This window comes from Amphiura filiformis, chromosome 18 (genome assembly GCF_039555335.1).
Source record: "Amphiura filiformis chromosome 18, Afil_fr2py, whole genome shotgun sequence".
In the NCBI taxonomy this organism is placed as follows: Eukaryota; Metazoa; Echinodermata; class Ophiuroidea; order Amphilepidida; family Amphiuridae; genus Amphiura; species Amphiura filiformis.
Window position 1 is genome coordinate 5,146,941 of NC_092645.1, and position 27,099 is coordinate 5,174,039.

General features: G+C 36.4%; 2 protein-coding genes across 2 annotated transcripts; both read left to right on the forward strand.

Moving 5' to 3' along the window:
* Positions 1–255: 255 nt before the first annotated feature.
* LOC140139783 (2-Hydroxyacid oxidase 1-like) lies at positions 256–7,576 on the forward strand. Its single transcript, XM_072161495.1, has 5 exons — positions 256–401; positions 1,409–1,500; positions 4,099–4,260; positions 5,552–5,621; positions 7,179–7,576. Exons 1-5 carry the CDS (start codon positions 326–328, stop codon positions 7,247–7,249), a joined length of 471 nt encoding a protein of 156 aa, XP_072017596.1. The 5' UTR covers positions 256–325; the 3' UTR covers positions 7,250–7,576.
* A 6,072-nt stretch (positions 7,577–13,648) lies between these two features.
* Positions 13,649–26,872, forward strand: LOC140139696 (2-Hydroxyacid oxidase 1-like). Its single transcript, XM_072161398.1, is given in 11 exon segments — positions 13,649–13,689; positions 14,964–15,086; positions 16,139–16,290; positions 16,680–16,708; positions 16,710–16,939; positions 18,020–18,168; positions 18,792–18,818; positions 20,708–20,799; positions 22,152–22,313; positions 22,664–22,733; positions 26,802–26,872. Coding segments are annotated over 11 exon segments (1,146 nt in total).
* Positions 26,873–27,099: the final 227 nt, after the last annotated feature.

Sequence of the window (27,099 nt, forward strand, 5' to 3'; positions counted from 1 at the left end):
CAGAATTTAATCATTATCATTGGGGCACACTGTACTAAAGGTCCAAAGCGTTTTATACTAACCTTGTGACTAACCTTCGAGATAATTTCAAATCTATTATAAAATGCTCCGTCATATCATGTCTACTACTTCCATGGTCATATTAGCCAACAAAACAGTATTATCTAAAATAACATTAAATTCTTAAGCAAATATTGATTTTGTGTTTCCCTATCTTATCTTCAGATTTTCAAATTGTTATGACCCCAGTAACCCTGAAATAAGAAGGGCAATAGCAAATGGTGATATAGCCCTGTGGGGTTACATTAAAAAGCAGTTGATCACCATGGAAACATGGGAAGGTATAAAATGGCTGAGAAGTATCACTAAGCTACCAATTGTTGCGAAGGGTGTGCTTACGGGTGAGTAATTTGTACAAAAAACGTTTAAAGTTTTTCATTATGCATGCAATAGGTCAATGCTGATTAAGTGCGAGCAGGCGAGCATCCGGCTAGTTTATTATTCGATAATTGAAATATTATTAAGACATTAAAAAATGTATAAAAGACGTATAAACTTGTTCCCTGAAATGAAGTTTTCTCAGCAAGTAAATATCGCAATGAGAGAAATGTTGGTGCGTTGGCTGTAGCTCTACATTATTTTGTATGATATACAGATTTTCAGAATCCGTTTGAAAATCCTTCGTTTTCATCCTTATTACGCACCTAGTTCAAAAACGCGTCCCATGTTATTTTTTCAAACGTGTGCCCCGTATAAAACCATGCCAGTGATTGCTTTCTCCTTATTTGTCAGTGTGCTACAAACGGTTCAAAGAAATAATATCACCATTTATCGGAACCAAGTGCAGTACTGATTAAATTTTAGAATTTTTGGGAGACATTTTGAAGAATATTGCATGACAAAACACCACCTATTTTGAAGCTAAACTGATAAAATATGGTGCAAAAGTGGAATAAATGCACGGGAATCGCGCGAAAATTTGCACTTTGGGGGCTAAAATGGGCAAATATGAGGTTAATTTGATCAGAAACCCATATTCAAGCGTCAACATTGGGGGATGATTGTATGGATCATCCCCCCTGGCAAAATATTGGTGGGGATTTATCCCCCCCATCCCCGGGATCTACGCCTACATTATTTCTCAATTTTCAGGCACTCGCTATTCCATTTCATTTTCATTCCGAATTGGTAGTATTGCAGAAAACGAGGTTTTGCACCATCGATGCGTCCGAAATTTCAGAGCCGCAATGCTTGTTTATTCTAAGAGACATTGTGCGGACGCGATTGTAATCACATGATTGCATCAAATTATATTTATATAACCGCTTTGAGATCAGGTAATTGCGTAAGTTAATGCGTAGTTGAATGGTAAGCCGTTGGACTATGAATTATCTTTGCTTGTATGCAGGTGACAGTGCAAGAGAAGCCGTTCAAGCTGGGGTTGATGCAATTCTTGTATCCGCACATGGCGGGAGACAACTTGACGGAGTCCCAGCTTCGGTAAGTTTTGTCTGTTTAAGCTTCTAGTCTATGTGTGTGTATTTTTGTTCTTTGAACTCTCCTATATCTGTCTCTTTCCTCCACTGATACAGTATGCTGTGTTACATACATGTTTGTGGTTTGTGCCCAAATGCAACAACATTAGTCTACACAACAGTGGCGTAGATTTCTTTTTGACATTTGGGGGGATGGAGTTGGGAAAAAAGTATAGTCAATCCAGCACATTTTGGCGACAGAAGAAGTTTATGGTACAAATGCGCGCGAAAATTTTTGCTATTTTGAAGCTAAACTGATGAAATTTGGTGTAAAAGTAGAATAAATGCGCACGAAGCGCGTGGAAATTTGGACAAATATGAGGTTAATATGGTCAGAAACCCATTATCAGGCGTCAACATTGGGGGGGGGGATGATTTTATGGACCATCCCCCCTGACAAAATATTGGGGGATTTATCCCCCCCCCCCCGATCTACGCCTATGCTACCCCATCTTGTAAGATGCACCTGGCTGCTATTACATATCGGTCTTTCTTACTGTAGCAAACACCTCGGCAAAAGTCACACATCCTAAAATAATTGTGTGGGTGTATGTGGATTTCCTGACCATATAATAACGAATGTAATATGATTAGACTAAACAATATAGGCTAGGTTTCTCATCAGTTATATTGTATTCAGCAGTTGCTAAATAATTTGTTCAGTGTATTACATACGTACATTACGCCTGCCTTAAAATAAACTCTCTTTTTCACATTACTCTATTGGTACCCCCGAATTGTCATAGCCAGAGTAAGCACATCTGCTTCTGCTTAGATACTCCTCAATATGCTACAATTGTAACCAGGCGAGGTGGAAGTAGTGCGCGATGCGATGAAAACATGTCGTGCTAGGGATTTTGATAGTGTTTCAGGATCTCTTACTTGAATGTTTTAGTCTAAATGGAATGCCGTCCATCCCTAATAGGCAATTCTTACGCGCGTAAGAAATGCCTGGCGAGATTTCATTGGTCGAAGATGAATACGCGTAAGATGATTGGCTATTTATGGTTTAAATATGGGGTCTTTATATATGATTCGCCAATTTAAGCAATCCGCTAGATTCTAAGACGTATAAGATGCGATCTTACACGTATGTAAGATGCAATCTTACACGTGTAAGGTTACACGTATAATCTTACACGTTTTTTGGTCCACTTGGCCATTCATACTTGCATTGGTATTACGTGTGAGGCGTTTCACCCTGGCTTCCAGAGAAGAACGGCACTTGCTCATGATGAACGTACACAGGGTTCTGATTGGCTGATTCAATTCTCGCTATTCGCAATAAGGGCGCCGCCAGCGGATTTGCGATGTAATCGTGATGTATCATGGGAAAAGGTCGACATCAAGTCCGCGCAATACGAATATTACCATGCTATTACATAGGAACACGTGACAATATTTTTTAGTTTGTCAAAATAAAGGTGTTACACGCGAATCGATACTCAATAATACTTAATAATGTGATTTGACATGTGCACAATTAATTTGTTCTCTATCGATTTGCGTGTAATACCGTTATGTGACAAACTAAAAAATATTGTCACGTGTTCTATGTAATAGCATGGTAATATTCGTATTGCGCGGACTTGGCTGTCGCCCTTTTCCCATGCTACATCACGCTTTTCCCGTGATACATCACGATTACATCGCAAACCTCTGGCGGCGCCCTTGTTGCGAATAGCGAGAATTGGATGACACTCGTCACATAATCATAGCAACACGCCGGTAATCTAATTGGCCGATTGACACGTCAAAGTATGGATAGCGGATACCTTCAAAATAGGCGTAAGATAATACACCTAACCTTACACGCCCAAGAATTTCGCGGTAAACTTAAATCGACGAATTTGAGAGCCAGAAATCACAAACAACCAATCATATTAAGTGTATTCAAGTACTGGCGAATTCAATCTTAGACGCCTAAGATTAACCATTCACCGTGACATATGATAGAGGTGGAGAGAGGTATTATTTGCCCTTCGTTTTCTATCGATCACATCACAGACCCTATCAGATACACATGCACACTGAGTATAGGTTACGAGCTGCTAATAGTCGTCAATGTCTTTTTGAGATCTTTCTAATTTACGATACCGTCCACCACTAATGTTGGTCAATTTTGGACGTGTAAGAAATTCTTACGCGTCTTAAATCTTAGGCGTCTAAGATTTCATTGGTCAATAGTTAAATACGCTTAAGATGATTGGTTGTTTGGGATTTCTGTCCCTGTGATTCGTTGATTCAAATCTACCGCGAAATTCTTAGACGTCTAAGATTGCAACTTAGACGTCTAAGATGTAAGATCATCGTAGGCGTGTAAGGTTAGGCGTTTTATCTTACGCGTATTTTGAAGGTATCTGCCATAGTCCATATCAAAGCTGCGTTCGGCGCGCATATGTCACAACTATCGTTCATTAACAGGACGCGCGCTTCGATCAGAGCATGCAAGAGAGCGCCGATCTTCTCTGGAAGCTAGTGTAATGTAAGGTGCTGAAACTCAACTGGGGAAACTCACTCCCATTATATTTGCCATTATTGTTCATAAATAATTTTTTTTCAGATTGATGCTCTTCCAGAAGTAGTCGAGGCAATAAAAGGCTCAGGAGTAGAGATTTATATGGATGGTGGTGTCAGGCAAGGAACGGATGTATTTAAAGCTCTCGCATTAGGAGCCAGAGCTGTATTCTTAGGGCGGCCTATACTATGGGGTTTGGCTAACGGTGTAAGTACTGTTTACATAATTATCTAGTAGATAGCGGTGTAAAACAATTGAGAGCCAGAGCTGTATTCTTTGGAAGAACTGGGATTTTGCTGATGAATACGATGCACAAGTAATGCAGGTATTTAGTGTAACCGGCACCAGAATGGTTGGTTTTAATAATAAGGGTAGGGTTTGAAATGTTAGGACTTGAGGTAATATCATTCTTTACCATGTTTATTATTTTGTTTATTTTGATTGTGTCATTCTTAATTAGTGTATGTAGATTATATTTCTATCTGTTGTGTCATTAATCGATCATGATCATCATTAAGTAAACTTATTCTCCATCGTAATCAATTCATCGTTGTCTTTAAAATTGTTTTTAATAGATCATGGTTTATCTTTAATTTGAAAAGGTCATTTACCTCATTGATCATGAACACGCCTGCATCCTTTGATTCTCAATTTTATGAGTACTTCAAATGTTTATGTTTTCATTGTTTATTGCCTTCCTTTGTCAGAAGTTTTGAGTTAAGTACACTTTAGCAATTTCAAGTGATTTTTTCATATGAGTGTGTATTATCATCCCAATTAGTTAAGTACGGTGGAATTTATTGCCACTTATCTTTTGGCTTGAGATTGAGTAGGTGAATGAATAATTCATGAGAAAGTTTTATCTCTTTAACGGTTATGCATTGTTAAGATTTGTATTAAGTAATTGCTTAGTTAGGGTTATTATTTATGCTGTTGTAGAGATGGTACTTAAGTTGGTTTTCAAGTGTTTTCCCACATGAACTTGTTCCTTAGATCATTTTTACTTCACTTCCATCTTAGCTTCCAACTCGTCAACATCAATTCAATCTTCATCATAATTTACCATCTTCATATTGTTTCTACATATTATATTATTAAAGCCGGAGCATAACATCATATATCTACAAGTCTTCCATGTGTTTTATTTTGTGTAACGGGATTTGACATTTAATATCGCCCGAGTAAGTCCCTGAATCCAGAGTTGAAGAACATTCCATCTGTGTCTATTTTATTTATTGCGTAGCAGGATTTTCCTTCCTCCCCGTTACATTAGTATAAAAATACCTTATCAAAATGAGTCTAACGTGTCACCAACGTTTGACTTCAGTTTTAAGAAAATCCCAATAAACACATATTATGAAGACACGTATTTTTGGTCTTTCCATTGAAAATCATGCAATTATGAATATCTTTGCAAAACTTTTCATCAACATAACAAACACAAGGTATATCACCCCTTAATAATTATACATTATTCCATAATGATTTTCATTATCAGGGTGAAAATGGGGTGAAGAAGGTGTTAGAAATTGTCCGTGATGAATTCAGTTTAACAATGGCTCTTACAGGTATGTCACGGTACTTTCTTACTAAAGGGGCTATTTGAGTTTCATATTATGTCACATAGCCAGGGGCAGTTCAAAGGCAATATGGAAATAATGAGTTACTCAGAATGACCTTGTGCAGTCTGTGAAATGGGCTGAAATCCATACACTCCCTATGGAAAACATGAACTTACCCCTAACCGAACTGAATCTCACTAAAGCCCACTATGAAAAGCACTGTGTATGCATGGATATCACATCCATACACTCCCTATGGAAAACATGAACTTAACCCTAACCGAACTGAATCTCACTAAAGCCCACTATGAAAAGCACTGTGCATGCATGGATATCACATGATACGATGACGCAATCAGCCTAAGTCATTTATACTCAGGGAATCGCTGGCCGTGGCAGCGAAACCGCCGTAAGTACAGGTCGGTGATCTTTTACGTGGCAATGTGAGGGATTGGAGGTTTGAATCCCGGGATTTCCAGGTGACTTCTTTGTTCATCTGCTCTCCTTTTTCATTTGTTCTTTATCTTCCGATAACAAAAACCATGGGTAGCCTACCGTTAGTTCCTAGATTTAGGCCTCCTTATTAATCTCCCACACAAGGGTTGTAGATAGGGATATTCCTGAAAATAGATGCACACCCCTATAGAGGAGTTTAGATTTCCGGACTTTTTGACCAGTTGTGATTGCTGGAAATTCACAGTGTCTAAATACAATACGCAAAAAAATAGTTCACAATCAAAAATCCTGAATTTCCAACAATTCCATGACCTTTTATACAATCTATTGCATTTCCAAGCTTTTCCCGGTAACATTGGCAACTTGAATTCTAGTCGTTTTCAGGAAGCAAGCCTGGAAATCCAGACATTTCTGTTACCGAAAATATTCTCCACTGTAAGGGTGTACTATATTCTGGATAAGCATATTCCAAATGGAGTCACCCATTCAGGTAACCCTATTTGAAATTCACACTCCCTGTATTGAAGATTAAATCATGTCTTCTATAGGGGTTTCTGGATTTCCGCTGGAATAGCCCAATGACCTTCAAGTGAGTGTGTGGAGCTTCTCATGTACATTATCATTAATATTTTGTGAATGTCGATCTACCGGCTAAGCTCACATTCTCCAACAAAGTTAAAGGAAACTTCAAATTGTACATACAAGCTCTATATACACAATTACTTGTAAATGCAAAGGTAATTGGGTTATTTCAAATGAAATCCACACACACTGTAGGCCTATGGAAGACATGATCTCAATCTTCCATACAGTGAGTGTGAATTTCAAATAGGGTTACCTAAATGGATGACTCCATTTGACATGTACTATTCTAGAAAATAAGCGCACACCCTTACAGAGGGTAAGAAAAATGTCTGGATTTCCAGGCTTGCTTCCTGAAAACGACTAGAATTCAAGTTGCCAATGTTACTGGGAAATGCTTGGAATTGTCGGAAATGAGCCAGTCAAATTTAGGATTTTCAATTGTGGATGTGAACTATTGTTTGCGGATGTTTTCGTAATTAGACAAATATTAATGATAATGACACATTGTTTGTTTCTTTACAGGATGTTCGAAACTGAATGACGTCAAAGCTTCCATGGTTGTTCATGAATCCGAGTATCTATCAAAATTGTGATGCGCCAAAGAAAAACAATCGCGCAATGATTTAAAGCAAAGTATGAGTTTGAATATTAAGGAACGATTGAAAGAAAGAATACTACAGGATCTTGTGCGACCTTCAAGAGTATTCTAAAAAAGGTTCTGTCAGAACACTGCTTCGCACACAATTGAATTCTCCGTGGGAAATCTGGTCCAAAATGATGCCCACCAGGAATTTTTTACCTTTGTCCCCATCCCCCGACAACTGACCCTAATACGGCACTATTAACTGGTAGAGATCAGACATGTTATTGCCAGCTATAATAAGAAACGGATAATTAGTGGTCTCATTCAACATGTTTTGAATTAGTCTTTGGTTAGAAAAGATACCTTCTTAGCCAATAGTTTGTCTGCTTTCTTCACTCCACTAAAATTCGGTGATTAGTTGTTTGGTTATCAAAAACTTCCTTCTTAACTGGCTGACTCTGACACTTTGATCAGTGGAACATTTTTTATTGTATTCTATTATATCTAAATATTAATTTGAGTAGGTTACTAATAAGGTTTATATAAATTGTATTTCTTCGGGTCCAAATCCAATATAACAGTATAGTAGTACAGTTTGATCAGCTCGTAATCGGCGGGCCTTTTAGCATCGCGGATTAATATCAATGTATTTTATTTCGAAAATTGTGACATGTCGCCAGAAGTATCAAGAATCATTGATTCAAGCCTTATACTTTGTCTTCTCACAATATAGACCAGGCAGGTCAACTATATCATTCTTAACTTGGGTCTACTTTTCAGCGTAGTGATAAAAGTCTAACAATTCCCGCCGATTACAGCAAATCTTTTATTTTATTTGTTTCGTTTAATTTCATCACGTTATAGATTTACATATTTCATTACATAATATAATTTTCTATTTCTGAATTCAGGATGTAGTAAACTAATCGAATCGGAATATTTCTAGCGATATTTACAGTTTGCTTACACTAATTTTATTGATAATAATATTAAATTTTCCTACATGGTAATAGCCTAAAATAACATCTGCTGTGTGGGTTTTATTTTTTAACAAATATATATAAAATGTAAAATATAAAGTATATTGTATGTGCAACTCTATGTTATTATCTGTATTTCTCATTTTTGTATTTTAATGTACTTGTTTTAAAAGGATTTTGATGTTTTTGGTTTTGACCCCAAGGAACCCCTGAAAATCAGTGCTAGCACTGCTGGGTTTGCCCATGCAAAATCAGAAATGATAAAATGAAATTAAATTAAATTAACATTGTAAAGAGAGCATATACTCAGACGATTTCAGAAACGATACAATGGGAGTCATTATACAGGGTGACCCATATAATATACAGGGTGTAACAAGCAAAATAAGGATGAAAATATTAATTCAGTTAGGGGTGTCACCCCTCGACGTACATTGATAATGTAAAGTTTTGACACATGTTTAATATAGTTAACTAAATTGCCCACCCAGCCATATGGAACTTTTAGCGGTCAAGTACTTCAATTATGTAGATACAGAGTGGTCAAAAATCTATCAATACTTATATGAATTTCTTCAAAACACCCCTTATCTGGCAGTGGAGATGCAAATATTCTTGATTGAGGCATCTAACTAGATGTAAAATAAGCTCAACAATCCAGTTTTGAAAGTTAAAAGAGAATTTGACAAAGCGTTTTCGTAAAAAATTGACTTTTTGGATCAAAATTTCAGATTTGTCGCAAACTTTCTATGTTTTACTAGTTTTTAGTTTACTGAAGTAAAGAGAATCACAACCAAGGTCTGCTTAAGAAATTTGAGCCATTTATCATGTTTCGTTTGTCCGTGGCACCCTTTTGAATATTGCCTACATTAAATCATATTCAAATACATAGAGGTCAACGAACTTTATTAATGAAGAATCAAGTAATTAGTAATTTTTAATTGTCTAATTAACAAATACTGAGGCAATGAATACTAAGCATGATATCACTTGGCTGAGATCAAGTACAGAAACAAGTAGAAATCCATTGTACAGCATTGTGATCCTCCGCCACATGATCACCATTGTACAGCATTGTGATCCTCCGCCACATGATCCTCCGCCACATGAGCCACCCCTGACTAATTAGACTTAACGAGTTACAGTAATTAGTACAAATGAAAATCATAAATTTTTGTTTCAGAAATTGAAAGACCAATGTCTAAGGAAAAAGATAGTACTAAACAAGCTCATAATAAATATCAAATAAACAAGCTACATGCATGTAAACACGTTTTGATGAGTAAGAATGCTACAAAGCCACCCTTTTTAGGTGCCCAGTATAAAAAACATGACCATATAGTATAATTGTGATTGCACAAATGAAATTTGTAAAAGCAAACAACATTCGCATCTTTTAGTATAGATTAATTCATAATAATCTGGTTTTGAAAATTTAAACACACAGAATGTTAAACACTATATCAAGAATAATTATTTTTGGAATATATAAACAACAAATATATTATAGGCCTACACATACTGAAACCCAATGCTATTGTATTAATTTTGTTTATAGCATGGTTAAAGACTAGTGATATGCATGTACGTAGGAACATAGTTCGTTACATCTGCACCAAAGCTCCATTTTTCTGATTTTCTGATTTTTTTGCAAATCATCATTATTATAGACAAAAATATATGAAGTTAATCAACATATCCAAAAGAAGGTAATTGTTTATCATGTGTGCAAATAGCTTTTGACATACCAGACTTTTGATTATTAAGGGCATAACATACACCCTCTTCTATCATACACCCTCTTCTATCCTAACATCTAATTATTATCCTGTGAAACGACTAAATGTAGATCCAATTGTCCTGCCAATTATTCTCTCCCACCAACTGCCAATTAATTTTCATGTGTAAGTTTTCTGGAATAGATGTGTAATGACATCAAAACATTTTCATTAACCTATAGCAAGATCGCTGCTAGATAACCTTGACCCTGCTTGAAAAGCACTATGACCATGATGACCACACACTGACACAGGTATTATATTGTCGCCTGCGCTTTATGATAAGGATAATGAACTGAGTGCAATGCATTCGTCAAGATAATCGCACGCGCCGTGGAGTTATTGCATTTAGCTCGAGAGCCGAGAGGCTCGAGAGCTAAATGCAATAACTCCATAACAAATGATATCTTGACGAATGCATTACACGAGTACGATTATCCGTCATACACTTTGAGTGTATTAAAACAATAGGCACTATTAATTGATGCATTCATTATATTAGTTTTAATATTAGGGAAAATATCTTACATTTTAAAAACACCGTCAGGCCATTGCCCAGCTAGGGAGCATTTAACTGGTACAGAAAATCAATCCCTGTATAAGTTAGCTATCAATGGTATCGATTGCGCCATACGTCATACTTTAGTAACTTATTCACGCATGGTTTTGACTTTATGTTGTGATCATTTAATATCGTGGTTTCGAACACAGAGAGCACTGAACCAGTTCACCTGGAAACGATCGATTTAGATGTCCAACTATATAGTACTACGGTGAATTGAGATGAGAGAAAAACATCAATATCAACTGGACTTTATAGCTCTATAATTTGAACTTTAAAATCTACTTATATTAAAACACACGACATTGGGATTTTACAATTTGTTCAGTATTATAAAGCATGATCAAGATATTTTGCGCTAGTGTGTGTTTCCCGGGCCCGGCCATGTTATTTTAAATATAGGCCTACATGTATTTCATTTGTAAAATGCTGAATATTTTGTCATCTTGTATAATTATGATCCACCTGTTTTTGGCCCTTTTTAATTAATAGAAGCTCGATTATTCTCATTTGATGTCTGATTTATTTGAGGTCATTAATCATAATTTATGACAATGATATTTGCAAAATAGAACACCGTTTGTAACTATACCATTTTAACACCACAGAATGTATATTCGTACTTTTTTGATGGTATATATATCGATCAGACAATTATATAGTTAGGTGACCTCTGTGTCGAAAGCGCCACCTAACTCTACTATATAGTTATGTGAAAGTAGTATTTCTAGTATTTGAGCGTGCACGTATTATCTAGAATCTATTGTTTAGCGTGCGGGTTTTAGATAATGCATTGTTTAGCGTGCAGGTTTATATAATTTGGGCTACGAAGGGTAGTTCGCGAAAATAATGCACGGAAGAAGAATACATAACGGTGAATAGAAACGGGCACTAGAAGTGTATACTCTAATAACAGTTAGGACGCTGGACTACCGATTGTTATTATTCTGCAAGGCTCACTCAGTCATTTAATAAGGCAATACAAACGATCGAATTTGGTATTCAAATGAACAAAATTTTGAGTTACACCTTTTCAGTGTAAACATTTTTTCTCGGCCAAATGAAAAGTAAATGTCAGGAAAAACTGTAATGCTTGATACTGTATTTTTTTTTCAAATCTTAGTGTTAAACTTAGTCGTGAAATTCAGTCATTTAGTGTAAGATTTTCGATTTTGATAGGCTTCAACTCTGCCCGCGAGCCTTTTTTTGGATCAATCTTTTAGCTTTTCAAAGTAATATAGTTCGCTAAAGAAGGATTTTTCCCAACTTTCTAACGCACATCACCGTGAGCGATATATCATAGTTTTGTCAAAATTTCCGTTTTGATTCCATAATTTTTGACTACCAGCTGAAAATTTTTCAAATCCACGCGTGAAATCTTAGGCTAATACTAGCATTGTGGATCGATATCTCTGGGTGCCCCGCCTGGATACAGTGTTGCCAGAACTTCAATATAGCAAAGAAATTACCTAGTGTTTCAATTGTCATGAAGGTGACTGGGTATGGTGCCTTTTGTTTGTGTTTGTTTGAAATTGCTTAAATAACCTATTATAATGACCTAAAGGGAAAATCATTTATGGCAACAATGAGCCTTGCATTGTAAGTCATGGTTAAAATGTGTTGAGTACCCACCCCACCCCATAGGCCTACATAATATTACATACCGGTACCTTATAATATTTATATAGCACGGCTATTATAGCTATAGCCTACATTTAGAAAGTAGGTCCTATAGCGCTAAATTATGACAAATAGGCCTACACAAACCTGAACGCAAGTCTGAAGGGTGTAATGAAAATGCCAACCCGCGATGGGGGGGTCATTCAAAATTCACCTGGAGATAGGAGGGACAGAAAATTAAAATCCCCTCTAATAACACGCGAATTTTTCTAGGTTTGGACAGTGTATTTTCCCAAGGACCTCATCCTAGGTAAATAAACAAACAAACAAACAGACAAAATGGTTTTCATAATCATGGAATCCATACCCCCTATAAATTGAAATTGCAGGCTATCACGGGAGCAAATTTCCAAAATTCACCTCATTTACCAGAATTGGGGATTTGGGCTACCAAATCGCTGGTCAGGCAATCCTGGTTTTCAATGGAAAAGGGACCTGGTTGACAACAATTGAAATATCGATTATTTCTGCTGGTTGTTCTCGAGATAAAGTACTGAGTTTGACATTTTCGGAGCACGAAGGGAAAAAAGGAAAATAAAAACGGAAATTCTGACAAAACTATAATATATAGACCCACGATGTGCTTTACAGAGGTGGGAAATATCTTTCTTTAGCAAACTATATTAGTTTGAGACGCTAAAAATGAATTCCGTAAAAAGCTCACGGGCGAACTAAAGGCCTATAAAAATCAAAAATATCACACTAAAAGACAAAATATGATGCTTGAATTTTAACACCAGGATTTATTTTTTAAATGTATATCCAAGCACTATGTCTTTAACTGACATTACTGAAGAAAAAAATGCTTTATATTTGACCGAGAAAATAAATTTCATAGCAAAAAGGTGTATCTCTGAATTGTGCTGATTTTAACATGTATCGATCGACTTTTAGCGCGACTATGCATTTCTAAAGAATTGGTAGTCCCGCGTCCTAACTGATAAGGTCAATGTGCATAGTAAGAGGAACAGCGAATTTGCCCAATTTTCAATTTAGAAAGAAAGTTCCTAAAACATATACTGATTTTACCTTAGTCATGCAAAATCAACACAAAACTTCTGTTGTCATCACACACCAATTTTGGTATTTCTATATGCTATGACAACTTGATCGTTTTTGACATTATTTTCTGTTTTGTTCATACACTATCTAATAGAAAGTTAGAAACAACAACAAACTTGGCTGGCCGGTACAAAAAGTATTATATTGTTTGTAGTGGTCACGGTGATCTACAGGTCAACAGATCTCACGGTCAAATTATATTGTTTTGTAGTGGTTGAAAGCAAAGGTCAACAGATCTTACAGTCGAATTGCCATCTTTGGTTACTGCATGGTTACTATATATAACGGGTAAGAAAAACCAGCAGCTCCAGTTTATATTATGCTAGATTATATTTTGGTCATCCACAATGAGTTCTTCGAAGGAATCTAGCGGTGCTACATGTACTCTGTAAGAACAATCATTTGTATTGCTTTAAGGGAACTGGAATGAGCGTTTTAAGCGTTTCGACAGCATTTTTTGTGGGACATGAGAGCACATCAGACCTATCGAATTGCATTCTGAATACGAAGAATGTCTTTCTGATATCAAATAATTTTCATTTTATGAAATTCACGATATAATACAAATGTTATGACAAATTATTAAAAATTGATATTTTTCACATTTTGGAGATATAACAGTCCTCGAAGTAAATTTTATAAATTTAATGATATAGTCTTAAAGTGCATGTAGCTGGGAGGAAAAGCCGACGATCAATTGAAAATTTTGACCTTTCATATTGAAGATATGGATTTTTTTTTCCCCAAAAGACCTACTTTTTTTTGGGGTGTTTTGGGAAAAAAATTCCATATCTTCAATACAAAAAAGGTCAAAATTTTCAATTGATCGTCGGCTTTTCATCCCACCTACACTTTAGGTAGAAATCATCAGATTTATAAAGTTTACTTCGAGTACTGTTAAATATCAAAATATCAATTTTAATGATTTGCCATAAATTTGCCAAAATTATTTGATATCAGAAGGACATTCTTCGTATTCAGAATGCAATTCGATATGTCTGATGTGCTCTAATGTCCCACAATAAATACTGTCCAAACGTTCATACCCCATCCCTTAAGACAAGCGAACCTTAGAAATGAGTGTATCGAACTGTATTGTGTATCTAACCTTAGACATGTCCAGGAGACATGTTATAAATAACGGACCTATTCAAGAGATAGCGGACCTTATACCGTGTGGTAACCAGGTATGCTATATATGTAGCCTGAGCTTTTCAAAGGTAAGCATGGTAAGAAGTACGTACTTGATTCGTCTATAGATGAGGTGACCTATGATGTCACATGTTTACATTCAGACCGCCCTCTGTTGTTTCAGGCAAAATAACACAGAAGTGTCTATGACAGACCACATAAATCTCTTCAAAACCCAACTTTTAAAAACCTTTGAAGTTTTGTGTGATATTATGTATATAGCTTGATGCATTTATAAACAAGATTGATACCATTTTTTGTATTATTTGCTTTGAAACCAAAGTTAATGAATAAAAATTAACTTCTTCCATGTAAACTATAGTGTTTTTTGCCTGACAGTTTTGATCACAGACCAACAGAGGGCGTATCAAATGTAAACACATGTCACCTCATCTATATGCATGACTCTCAACTCTGCGAACCTTTGTGCATAAAAGTAATCAAAACTATTTCATTCAATCTTTTTATCAGTGTGTGCATTCAAGATTATGAAGACAGAGCAAAAGATGTATTACCTGCCGGGGCATTCAACTATTACATAGACCATGCAGATGAGGGGCAGACAATGAAAGACTGTAAGACAGCTTTTAAAAGGTAGGAAATCGAGAAGATGTAATGGGATTATTTCAATTTATATCCTTCATTAATATATTCTCGTTCATTAATTGGTTAAACGAGTATCATGTGACCAAAAATAGTTTTGCTATTTTGCAAAGCAATCAAAAAGCCGACCGATGAGGGAACGGGGTACTATTCAAAGTACTATCTCCCCGGGAAATAGTTTTACTATCTCCCTCTGAGCGCGTATGACCGCATAGCCGCGTCGCAGTTCCTAGTGGTCAGTGCCACTCGCCACATACGCGGGATATCAGTACCGGTTCCGGGGTATTAATGTGTAGCAAGTCATGTTGTCCTGCGAAGCACACAAGCAGCACAGAAGTGCAGCTAAAATACGGCGGTTTCATGGCATAAATCTGAGTTACATCAGGATCAGTATCTTAATTTTGATGGTAAATTAACAGAGAACATGGTTACTCGATCGTTTCACTGCGGTATTGTAGAGGTTTACAACTTTCACGGTATGCTTTAGCCACCGTGTGCGTGCTTTGTGCATGCATGCATGTAGTCCGAGGTGCTCTGACGATAACACTCCGATCGCCAGGCAATCTACGTAGGCCAGTGGGACAACGAAACCGCTACGTGAACGAGCTAGCATGCATGTAGGCCTACGTGCATTCAATCAAAACAAAGCAAGGCCAGCCTAGCTTTGACTAGGCCTAGCCTACATTTATTTTAACCAATCAATGAACAAAATATATATTAATGAAGGATATAAAACAAATATTTACTGCTCTAAATTCGGGATCTGGTGGAATCTATTGGTCCCTCGGTGAACTGGAGACCGTGAGCCTACTATTTTCCCTCGACCTGGCGGTCTCGGGAAAATAGTAGGCTCACGATCTCCAGTTCACCTCGAGGACAATAGATTCCACCAGATCCCTCATGAGCAGTAAATATTTGTATACTATATTTGACATTCATACAGTAACTAAGAAACACAAAATTAAATAATTTGGGACAAATATAGCAAAACATTGCAAAATAAATTATTCATGCATACTATATTTGTTTTTATCATTATGAAGATATCGTTTACGTCCACGTTTATTGAGAGATGTTTCAAATCGTCAGTTTTCTACCACTGTTTTGGGCCACCCTGTAAGTTTTCCTATCTGCATTTCACCAACAGCAAGTCAGGGATTTGCTGATATTGAAGGAGATAAGGCTACTGCCAGAGGTAAGATTAAAGGATTATGTTTTGATTGAAATCTACTTTACCTCTGCCTTAGACTAAGTTCGCATTTTCACATCTCAACTTTTTTCTATGAGTCACTAAGATGGCCACATAAGCAAATTATCATTACGAGAGGCAGTACATGACCTGGATATTATGGCACTGGTACTAACTATTAGGTAAAAAACTATGATGTGAAATATAGGTCCCAATTTTGTTTGGGTTTTTTATATGCCAAAACATATCACACGGGCATGCCTAATCATGACACTGTCTAACGATGGGAAACCGGCAACGAGCTACATGGTCATGCAATTTGAACTCGCCCCTTTTGAATCTCTCTTGTTAAAACTGCTAATAAACCTTTCTCTTTTTGTTTTTTCGTCCCTCAGCTGCAGAAAGCCTCAACACAATAATGATTTGACAGTCACTGCGCCTTTTTCACTTTTGAAGACATCTCATTAGCAGCTCCTAATGCCATGCTTTGGTTCCAAATACACCTTTACAAAGATCGGAAGGTGACTAGATATTTTATAAAAAAAGCAGAAAGGGCAGGATTCAAGGCTGTAGTAGTGACAATTGATTCACCTGTATTGGGCAATAGGCGTAGTATGAAGCGAGGTAAATACCTGACTCCCAGAGAAGAATATAGGTAAGAATTGTGCTCCCGATGTCAAAATAAAATAAAGCGCTATTAAATTTTGGAATTGAAACCAATAATACTGTACACAAAAAGTATCCGTACACTTAAAACAAAAGCATCTTAAAGATACTGAATCTAAATTACCAAATGAAGTAGTCATAGATAGAGAACTTTGTTCTGCGTATTTTGACATTTATTTTCCCAAATTATACCAATTTGAATGAAAAAAGAGAGCATTTTAAAAGTGACTAAACTTTTCTCCCGAAACACACTAATTATGAGAACGACGAGTAAGTGTTCATCTGTCACGCTGTAATGAGCCCATAACAATAGCCACACTGAAGGAGAAATATCCCAAATATGCCACTTTTGAAATGCTTTCTTTTTTCATTCAAATTGGTATAATTTGGAGAGAAATAACATCGTGCTGAATAAGGTATCAAAATACGTAATATGAAAATATCTATCTATTGATTACTTTATTTTGTAATTTAGGTTGAGTTTCTATAAGATAATGCTTTGTTTTAAGTGTTTGGATACTTTTTGTGTGCAGTAACTATATAAAGCATAACTTAATCCCCGTCTTGTGGTAGGAGAAAAGCGTGCTTTCCATATAGTAGAACTATTAAGCTGAAAGACATTTTCAAAACTAACTTATGTATTTTGTGAATACAAAAATACTGGACGATTTAATTTTTCATAACTCCAAAGGGGCATACTAAAAGCGCAATCTTAAAACGGAACAATCTGCTTTTTACATATTCAATTACCAAATTGGATGCAAGTTCTCCTGATATGTTGGGAACATATTGTATTGTTCTACATGTTTATGTGATACAAGGTTTTCAATTTCTTTTTTGAAGTTATAACAGAACTTAACCACACGGTAATTGTCACCGTACTGAAGATTTTAATTACCTAGAGTCGAGACACAATGCCTTTTATACTAACCTTGTCCTTAAACCTTCGAGATCATTTCAAATCTCTTATAAAATGCTCCGCCACAATAGCCACCAAAACAGTATCTCTTGTCTCTTTACCTACAATACCATTAAATTAAATATTCATTTTGTGTTTCACCATTTTCAGACTAATCAATTTTTATAATCCGAACAACCCGGAAGTAATAAGTGCAATAGATAACGGTGATATTGCCTTGTGGGATTACACGCAAGAGCAGTTGATCACCGCGGAAACATGGGAAGGTATAAAATGGCTGAGAAGTATTACTAAACTACCAATTGAATACATGAATACAAAAGCCACCTAAGTCCATAGGAAGTGATTTTGAGAGAAAAACCTGTGTATCATTTTAATTCCTTCAGTTAGATTTACCTGGTCAATATGGTAAGTTTTACGTGCAAATGAGTGGATTAACCTGTATTAGGTATGACGATTAGCATTTCAGGGACTTCGTGGGGTTCATTTTAAATTTTGGACTTAGGTGGTTTTTGAATCATATACAAAGACAACAATGTTAGAATGAGATTACCACTAGTAAGATAATACAAAATAAAGCACACAGGTATGTATAATGTTGATAAGCATTCTGCCATGTAATATAAACCACACACTTTCCTTTATTAAACCCATTTTTTGTTCAAAAGTCACTCTCTAGCAATGAATGTGTTACAAGTGGACTTTTATACATACTGGATTTCAATCAATGTGTTACAAGACTCAAATCATGGAATTGGGTGATTCTTTCATACATGCTATTTTTCACATGCTTAATAGACACAGAGAATGAATTTGAGTTGTTCTTTCATACATATGACAGGCCTATGTATAGCAACAATTTCCCATGCTTAACTCAATTTGGCCGAAGTATGGACTTAGGTGGCTTTTGTATTCATATATTCAATTGTTGTGAAGGGTATACTTACTAGTGAGTATTTTGTTTTATTATGCATGCAATGTACTTAGACACTAGGTTTTAATTGGTTTATTGAATACTGTATTGTTCGTTAAAACTGGAATGCAAAAAATATAATTATTAATAATAATAATAATAATAATAATAATAATAATAATAATAATAATAATAATAATAATAATAATAATAATAATAATAATAATAATAATAAAGAGAGATTTAATATAGCGCCCAACATAAATAGCCTCTGGGCGCTTCACAAAACATAATAACCTAGGGAATAAGTATTTGAAAACAATACTTAGCTTAACTTAAACATGCAGAGTGTCCATGAAAGAACTATTTCGTCGGGAAGTGATTTTTGGGTACCTTAACGCACAAACCAAACGTAACTAAAGAACTGATGATGTTAAGGAAAATATTAGCTACCACATACTTTTTGAATTTTGACAATTGACCGTTCCGTTTTTGAAATAAAAGAATTTTACGAAACTACCTAATTTTCAACCCGTTCCACGGAGTCAATATCTGTGGCAAGAATAGACCACCTTTTCATCTTTCAAGGAGGTTGCACTGTGGTCAAGATTATTTTATTGACTAGATTTACATTTAGGCTATTTTGACGTCTGACGATGTCAGACGTGAGAACGTCTAATGATGTCAGAGGTGAGATTTTTGTGTGGCGGGAAAAATGAAATTTACTCAATCCGGCGGGAATAACGTAAAAAACGGGCGATTTTACTAATGCGCGTGGGGACTTTGAAACGAATTATTAAATCCAGATGGCCATAGCACTCTGAATATAGATATTTGAATCCGTGGAAAGGCTTGAAAAATTCTTATATTTCAAGAACGGAATGGTCAATTGTCAAAATCCAAACAGCATGTGATAGCTGATTTATTCCTTAACCACACAAAGTATAAGTTATGTTTAGTTGTGGAGTTAAAATACCCAAATAATTAAGTTTCCGGCGATACAGTTCTTTCAAGGACACCCTGTACTATTACGCAATATTGCATTGCAAGAAATTGAAATGCAAAATTGGAACAAACACAGCAACTCATAGGTGGGGAGCCAAGCCGGGAGAATGAAAACAAGGAACCGGCAAACGCAGACCACTCCACCACCCTGAGTCACTATGCAAGTCCAATCAAGTAAAAATAATGGCAACTACGATGCATGAACAATATTAAACAAGTTAAAAACAAGAATCAAATCAAAAGCGATGATTCCAAAGTCAGATCATGCTGCGCTCCGCAGCCAGCCCTAAACGGACTGAGGCACAGAAAACGAACAAAAAGGAAACGGACAACTGCATTTAATTCAACCATGAGAAAAATTACATCATTATGGCCTAACATATTTTCCCAATTGTTAAAGAAACAACACACGTAAGAGAAGAAAGGAACATAAGAAATGATCAAATTGGCCATAACAGACATTTGTGATTTGTCTCAATTCATCTTTTCGGTAAATCCCATAAGCCATTGTGAGTACACCTTAGAACTCGTCATTTGACGTCACGCCTATAATTCACCACACATAATTATTGCTCTACCCCTTTACTGACTCATAATAGGAAGGTTGCGGGTTCGAGCCCCGGCGACGCCATCGTGTTGTGCCCTTGAGTAAGGCACTTTATCTCGATTACTCATCTCCACCCAGGTGTTTAAATGGGTACCGGCATTCTTAAATGCTGGGAAGGTAACAGACTCGCTGTAGGGGAGGTGTAGCGATCCCCCTATAGCAACATTACATGGAGGAGTCTGGCCCAATCGCCAATGAAAGAGAGATGGGCACTCCGATCACTGTTTATACAGGATCGTCTCCTTTACCTTTACCTTACCCCTTATGTAAAGATTGTTCTTGTTAATATGTAATTATCTTTGCTTGTATGCAGGTGAGAGTGCAAGAGAAGCCGTTCAAGCTGGGGTTGATGCCATTCTTGTATCCGCACATGGTGGCAGACAACTTGATGGAGTGCTAGCTACTGTAAGTTTTGTCTGTCTATGCCTACATTTGAGACTCTTCACCACTGATGCAGTCTAATGCGTTAAATACGTATTTGTGGTTTGTCAAGTGCAGCAATATTAGTCCACACAAGCTTGTATTGCATTTACGATCCTTATCGAGTGCAAGAAGGCCCTAACTGCAATAGCTGCCGTAGCAACAATTGACAATGCACCTGGCAGCTATTACAATAGGGCCTTGTTACTGTAGCAAACAACTCGGCAAAAGTCGCACATCCTAAAATGTTTGTGTGTGGGTTTTCCTGACCATATAATAACGAATATAATATGATGAGACTAACAATATAGGATAGGTTTCTCATCAGTTATATTGTATTCAGCAGTTGCAAAATGCTTTGTTCAGTGTATTACATACGTACATTGTGTCTGCCTTAAACAGTACTAAACTCTCTTTTCACCTTACCCTATTAGTTCCTCCTATTTGTTATATAGCCAGAGTCAGCACATCTGATTCTGCTTCTGCTTAGATACTCCTCAACGCTACAATAACCAGGCGAGGAGGGAGTAGTGCGCGATGCGATGAAAAGATGTTGTGCTAGGGACTTTGATGCTGTTTCAGGATCTATTACTTGACTGTTTTGGTTTCTTCATTGTTGATGATGAGATTAGGTTCCAGTATTTTAGTGTGCTGGGAAAAATGAACAAACCCAACAGTCTTTGGTCCCAGTTGGTCTTTGGAAGGCTCTTGCATATGAATGGCCAAGTGGTCCAAAAAACGTGTACTACAAACGTGTAAGGTTCCATACGTGTACGATTGCATCTTATACGTTAAGGTTGCATCTTACACGTGTAAGAATGAGTGGGATTCTGAAGTTGACGACGAATCATAGAGTAAGAAATCACAAACAACCAATCATCTTACGCGTAGCAAACTTCGACCAATATTATGCAAAGCCGTTTTTAGATTTGTAACACCCACGACTTCTTATACGTGTAAGATTTTGTAATTTAGTGATGGATGATACGCGATATTATTGGCGGCCTACCATGGAAAAGTAGAAATTCTTAGACGTTTAAGATTGCATCTTAGACGTCTAAGGTGTAAGATTGCATCTTAGGCGTGTAAGGTTAGGCGTTTTATCTTACGCGTATTTTGAAGGTATCTGCCATCCATATCAAAGCTGCGTTCGGCGCTCATGATATGTCACAAATGTCGTTCATTAACAGGACGCGCGCGTCGATCAGAGCAAGAGAGCGCCGATCTTCTCTGGAAGCTAGTGTAATGTAAGATGCTGAAACTCAACTGAGGAAACTCAATCCCATTATATTTGCCATTATTGTTCAAAAATAATAATAATTTTTTGTTTGTTTCAGATTGATGCTCTTCCAGAAGTAGTCGAGGCAATAAAAGGCTCAGGAGTAGAGATTTATATGGATGGTGGTGTCAGGCAAGGAACAGATGTATTTAAAGCTCTCGCATTAGGAGCCAGAGCTGTATTCTTAGGGCGACCTATACTATGGGGTTTGGCTAACGGTGTAAGTACTGTTTACATAATTATCTAGTAGATAGCGGTGTAAAACAAGGAAAATGTGTGTTTAAAGCTCTTGCATTGAGAGCCAGAGCTGTATTCTTTGGAAGAACTGGGATTTTGATGATGAATACGATGCATAAGTAATGCAGGTATTTGGTATAAAAAAATAACTTATCAAAATGAGTCTAACGTGTCACCAAAGTATGACTTCAGTTTTAAGAAAATCCCAATAAACACACATTATGAAGACACGCCTTTTTTGACATGTCCTTTGACAGAAACTTTTCATCAACATAACAAACACAAGATATATAAACCTATACATGATTCATTATTTTTGTTTTTCATTATCAGGGTGAAAATGGGGTGAAGAAGGTGTTAGAAATTGTCCGTGATGAATTCAGTTTAACAATGGCTCTTACAGGTATGTCACGGTACTTTCTTACTAAAGGGGCTATTTGAGTTTCATATTATGTCACATAGCCAGGGGCAGTTCAAAGGCAATATGTGACACAATCTGGTCCATGGGGGCCAAAGGCGGCAAATTTGAAACTGAGATAATGGTAAAATTATGGAGTAAAAAACAATAAAATACATAAGAAAATAGACATCAAAAAACTTCATAACTTTAGAATAAAGTATGCTAGACCTTTGGTGTTTTCAGTAAATGATAGCCTATTTTATGTATAATGTAATAATTACAGTAACTCAATTTTCAAAAATGCCTCCTTTGGCCCCCATGGACCAGATCGTGTCACATATGGAAATAATGAGTTACTCAGAATGACCTTGTGCAGTCTGTGAAATGGGCTGAAATCCATACACTCCCTAGGGAAAACATGAACTTAACCCTAACCGAACTGAATCTCACTAAAGCTCACTATGAAAAGTATTGTGTATGCATGAATATTACATGATGCGATGACGCAATCAGCCTAAGTCGTATACAGGGTGTCCCAGAAAAAATTACCGAGTGAATAAAAATGAACGTAGGTTGAGAAATAGACATCAGAATCAAAAAATATAAAATGTAGCACATAGCCTATTTTATTGTGCATCACATACGAAAATTTTATTTGATTCTTTTGACTGGTTGCGAAGAAATTAATGATTACATAATGCGCGTATCAATGCAGTTCATTCCAAGTTTGATTAACAATAACAGGCACCTTTTTCATACTCACTCACCGTTTCCAAAAGTTTGTGTATCTCATTAAATTTAGTCCACATTATCTATTTTATAATCCGACGGGGTTATGTTATTCATGCTTTCACTGAAGATGAATAACAGTTTGTCTGAGAAAACTTTGATTTCTGCAATTGGAAGCATTCCAACTTTAATAATTTAGGTTGTGTAAATATGTTATATTTTAACTTTCCAAAGAACATATTAGCCAAGAATGACAATAATCAAGTGCTTACAGCTTTACGTGTGATTTTGATACCATACAACATTAATGTTGAAGTTTTAAATGATTTAAACTTTGCATTACAATATCTTGGAAATATTCCAAAAACATTAATGTGTGTGAGAAATTTTTAAGCCGGCTGGAATTTTTAATGCAATAATTCTTTATGCAAAATTTTATATTAACATTAACGAAAAATGATATTTTACAAGTACCGATCATCATTTATTTTCAATACCGGGAAGGTTTTCAAATTTGAACAAAACCTAATTAAATGTTTTGCAAGAAAAAGATTGTTTAAAAAGAATGAAAAGGATTTCACCGAACAAAATATGAAGACCGTAACAATTAGCCACTAGTGCGCATTGTGTTGAAAGACTCAAACTTGGAATGAAGTCAATTGACGCATGCGTTATGTAATCGCTCATTTCTTCGCAATCAGTCAACCGATTCCAGTAAAATTAGCGTATGAGATGGAGAATAAGATGGGCTACATATTGATTGTTAGATTTTTGGATTCTGATGTATATTTCTCGACTTACGTCCAAATTTATTCACCCGGTAATTTTTTCTGGGACACCCTGTATACTCAGGGAATCGCTGAATCTCACTAAAGCTCACTATGAAAAGCACTGTGCGTGCATGAATATCACATGATGCGATGACGCAATCAGCCTAAGTGATTTATACTCAGGTAATCGCTTGCTGGGTACAGGCAGGTGATCTTGTGCGTGGCATGTGAGGGATTGGAGGTTCGAATCCCGGGATTTCCAGGTGACTTCTTTGTTCATCTGCTCTCCTTTTTCATTTGTTCTTTATCTTCCGATAACAAAAAAAACCATGGGTACGGTTAGTTCCTAGATTTAGGCCTCCTTATTAATCTCTCACACAAGGGCTGTAGATTGGGCTATTCCAGAAAAAAGATGGGCACCCCTATAGAGGAGTTTGGATTTCCAGACTTTTTGACCAGTTGTGATTGTTGTTATTTTCATCAGGTGCCGAATGAGAAAAAAAAACTTATAAAAGAGGAAATGCAAATAAAAACCAGATTGGCAGGCAAAGTGACTTTAATCCTCATTAAGGTCAAATGTAAATTTCTTGAAATGTTTGCCCAATTTACCTTTACCCTCGGCAATCCTATACTCTGTATTTAGTTTCAATCTCACAAAGTTCATAAAAGCTTGGAAACTGGGAGAAGTCTTTTGAAATTTACATCTATGAATATAAAACTTCAAACAAGAAAGTTGATTACAATTCTGTGTTCAGAGTCATAGACATATCCCCGACAATCTTTGCCGACAACTGACCCTAATAACTGGTAGAAATCAGACATAATAAATCAGGCTAATAATTGGAAACAGATAATACCGTAGAATTCCGTCTAGAAGCATATATGCCTCTAAACGAGGGGTTTTTTTAACGAAAGATATGAAAGGCCAATACCCTTCTCAAAAACATTGCAATAGATTGGTCTTACAAATATACATGTTTGTACAGCCGCCTTTATCAGTAATATAGTTGTTCAAACTCCAAATAACGTTTTCGTTGAGAGTGTCTGCCTCTTGTCTCTTGTGTCAAAAAAATCGTTTAGAGGCATATATATGCTTGTAGACGGAATTTTACGGTATGTGGTCTCAATCAATATGTTCAATTATTATAATCAACCTGATATGTTGGACATTTGGGGGACAATTTTGCTTCATATTTTATAAGAAATTTTGGAAAATGTGGCTGTCTTTGGAGTGACAATGTTCCTGCTTGCTACCCTCATCTGGGACCAATATGATCCCAGATCCCGTCACCCCAAATTAGTTTAGTCAAAGTTAGTGAACATACCTTCTTAATAAGCCAATAATGTGTCTGCTGTCCGCTTTCTTCACTCCGCTATCATTATTATGTATTTCATCATAAAGAATTGAAGTAGAATAATTGAGTTAGCTTGAAATTCCCCTGGACAAGGAACTTACTGCTAATTTGTCTCGTTGTAACCCGTACGAAACTCGGGGAGCTGATCCTGGTTGCGAAGGTTATTTGTGGAATGTCTAAGGTGTGCGCTCTTGAAGCAGCAAAGTCCCTGATTTGTTGTTTAATGGTTTATGGAATGATGTGGGGCCGTAGTGGTCAGCGACACCCTGTAAAGTGTGCTGAGGCTTGTGGATCAACGTCTAGGCGTTGTGCCTGTGCGTAGCGCACTATAAATCACTGCGGGGTTTTTTTTAGAACTCGTGAATGACTTTTTCAATAAGAATAAGAATACTCCAGCTCAACTTGGAAATGGGCTATCCAGTTGAAATCCATACAGCCCCTATGGATGGCATGACCTTAATTCAGGTAACCCAAATTGCTGGAAATCCAGACTTTCAATGTTTAAATGTGACACGATCTGGTCCATGGGGGCAAGTTTTAAACTGAGATAACGGCAAAAATATGGAGTAAAAAACAATAAAATACAAATGAAAATACGCATCACAAAACCTCGTAACTTTAGAACCAAGTATGCTAGACCTTTGGTGTTTTCAGTTTAAGGTAATTATAGTAACTCAATTTTCAAAAATGCCTCCTTTGGCCCCCATGGAGCAGATCGTGTAACAAATACCAAAACATCCGCAAACAATAGTTCACAATCTAAAATCGTAAATTTGAGTGGCTCATTTCCGACAATTCCAAGACCTTTTATGCATTTTATTGCTTTTCCAAACATTTCCCAGTAGCATTGGCAACTCGAATTATAGTCGTTTTCAGGAAGCAAACCTGGCAATCCAAACATTTCTGTTATCGAAAATTTACTCCGCTGTAAGGGTGTGCACTTATTTTCTGGAAAAGCACATTTCAAATGGAGTCACCCATTTAGGTAACCCTATTTGAAATTCACACTCACTGTATGGAAGATTGAGATCATGTCTTCCATAGGCCTAGGGGGTGTGTGGATTTCATTTGAAATAACCCAATAACCTTTTTAATTTTTAAGTTAGTGTGTGGAGCTTTTCCTTTAAAGTTATTGGAGAGTGTGCGCTTATTAGGTAGATCGACATATGATTTCATAAACCATTTATGATAATGACACAATGTTTGTTTCTTTGCAGGATGTTCCAAACTGAATGACGTCAAAGCTTCAATGGTTGTTCATGAATCCGAGTATCTATCAAAATTGTGATGCGCCAAGGAAAGGATTTTAACCAAATTATGAGTTTGAATATTGTGCTACCTTCAAGAGTATTCTAGAAAACATGAAAAATGGGGCCTGTCAAAAAAACTCCTTCGCGCACAATATTGTATCTTTGTGGGAACTCATCCCCCGACAATCTTTTTTTTTATCTTTCGACAGCCATAGTGTTACTGTCTATGATTTATTAACAAATAATAATACAATACAAAAGATGG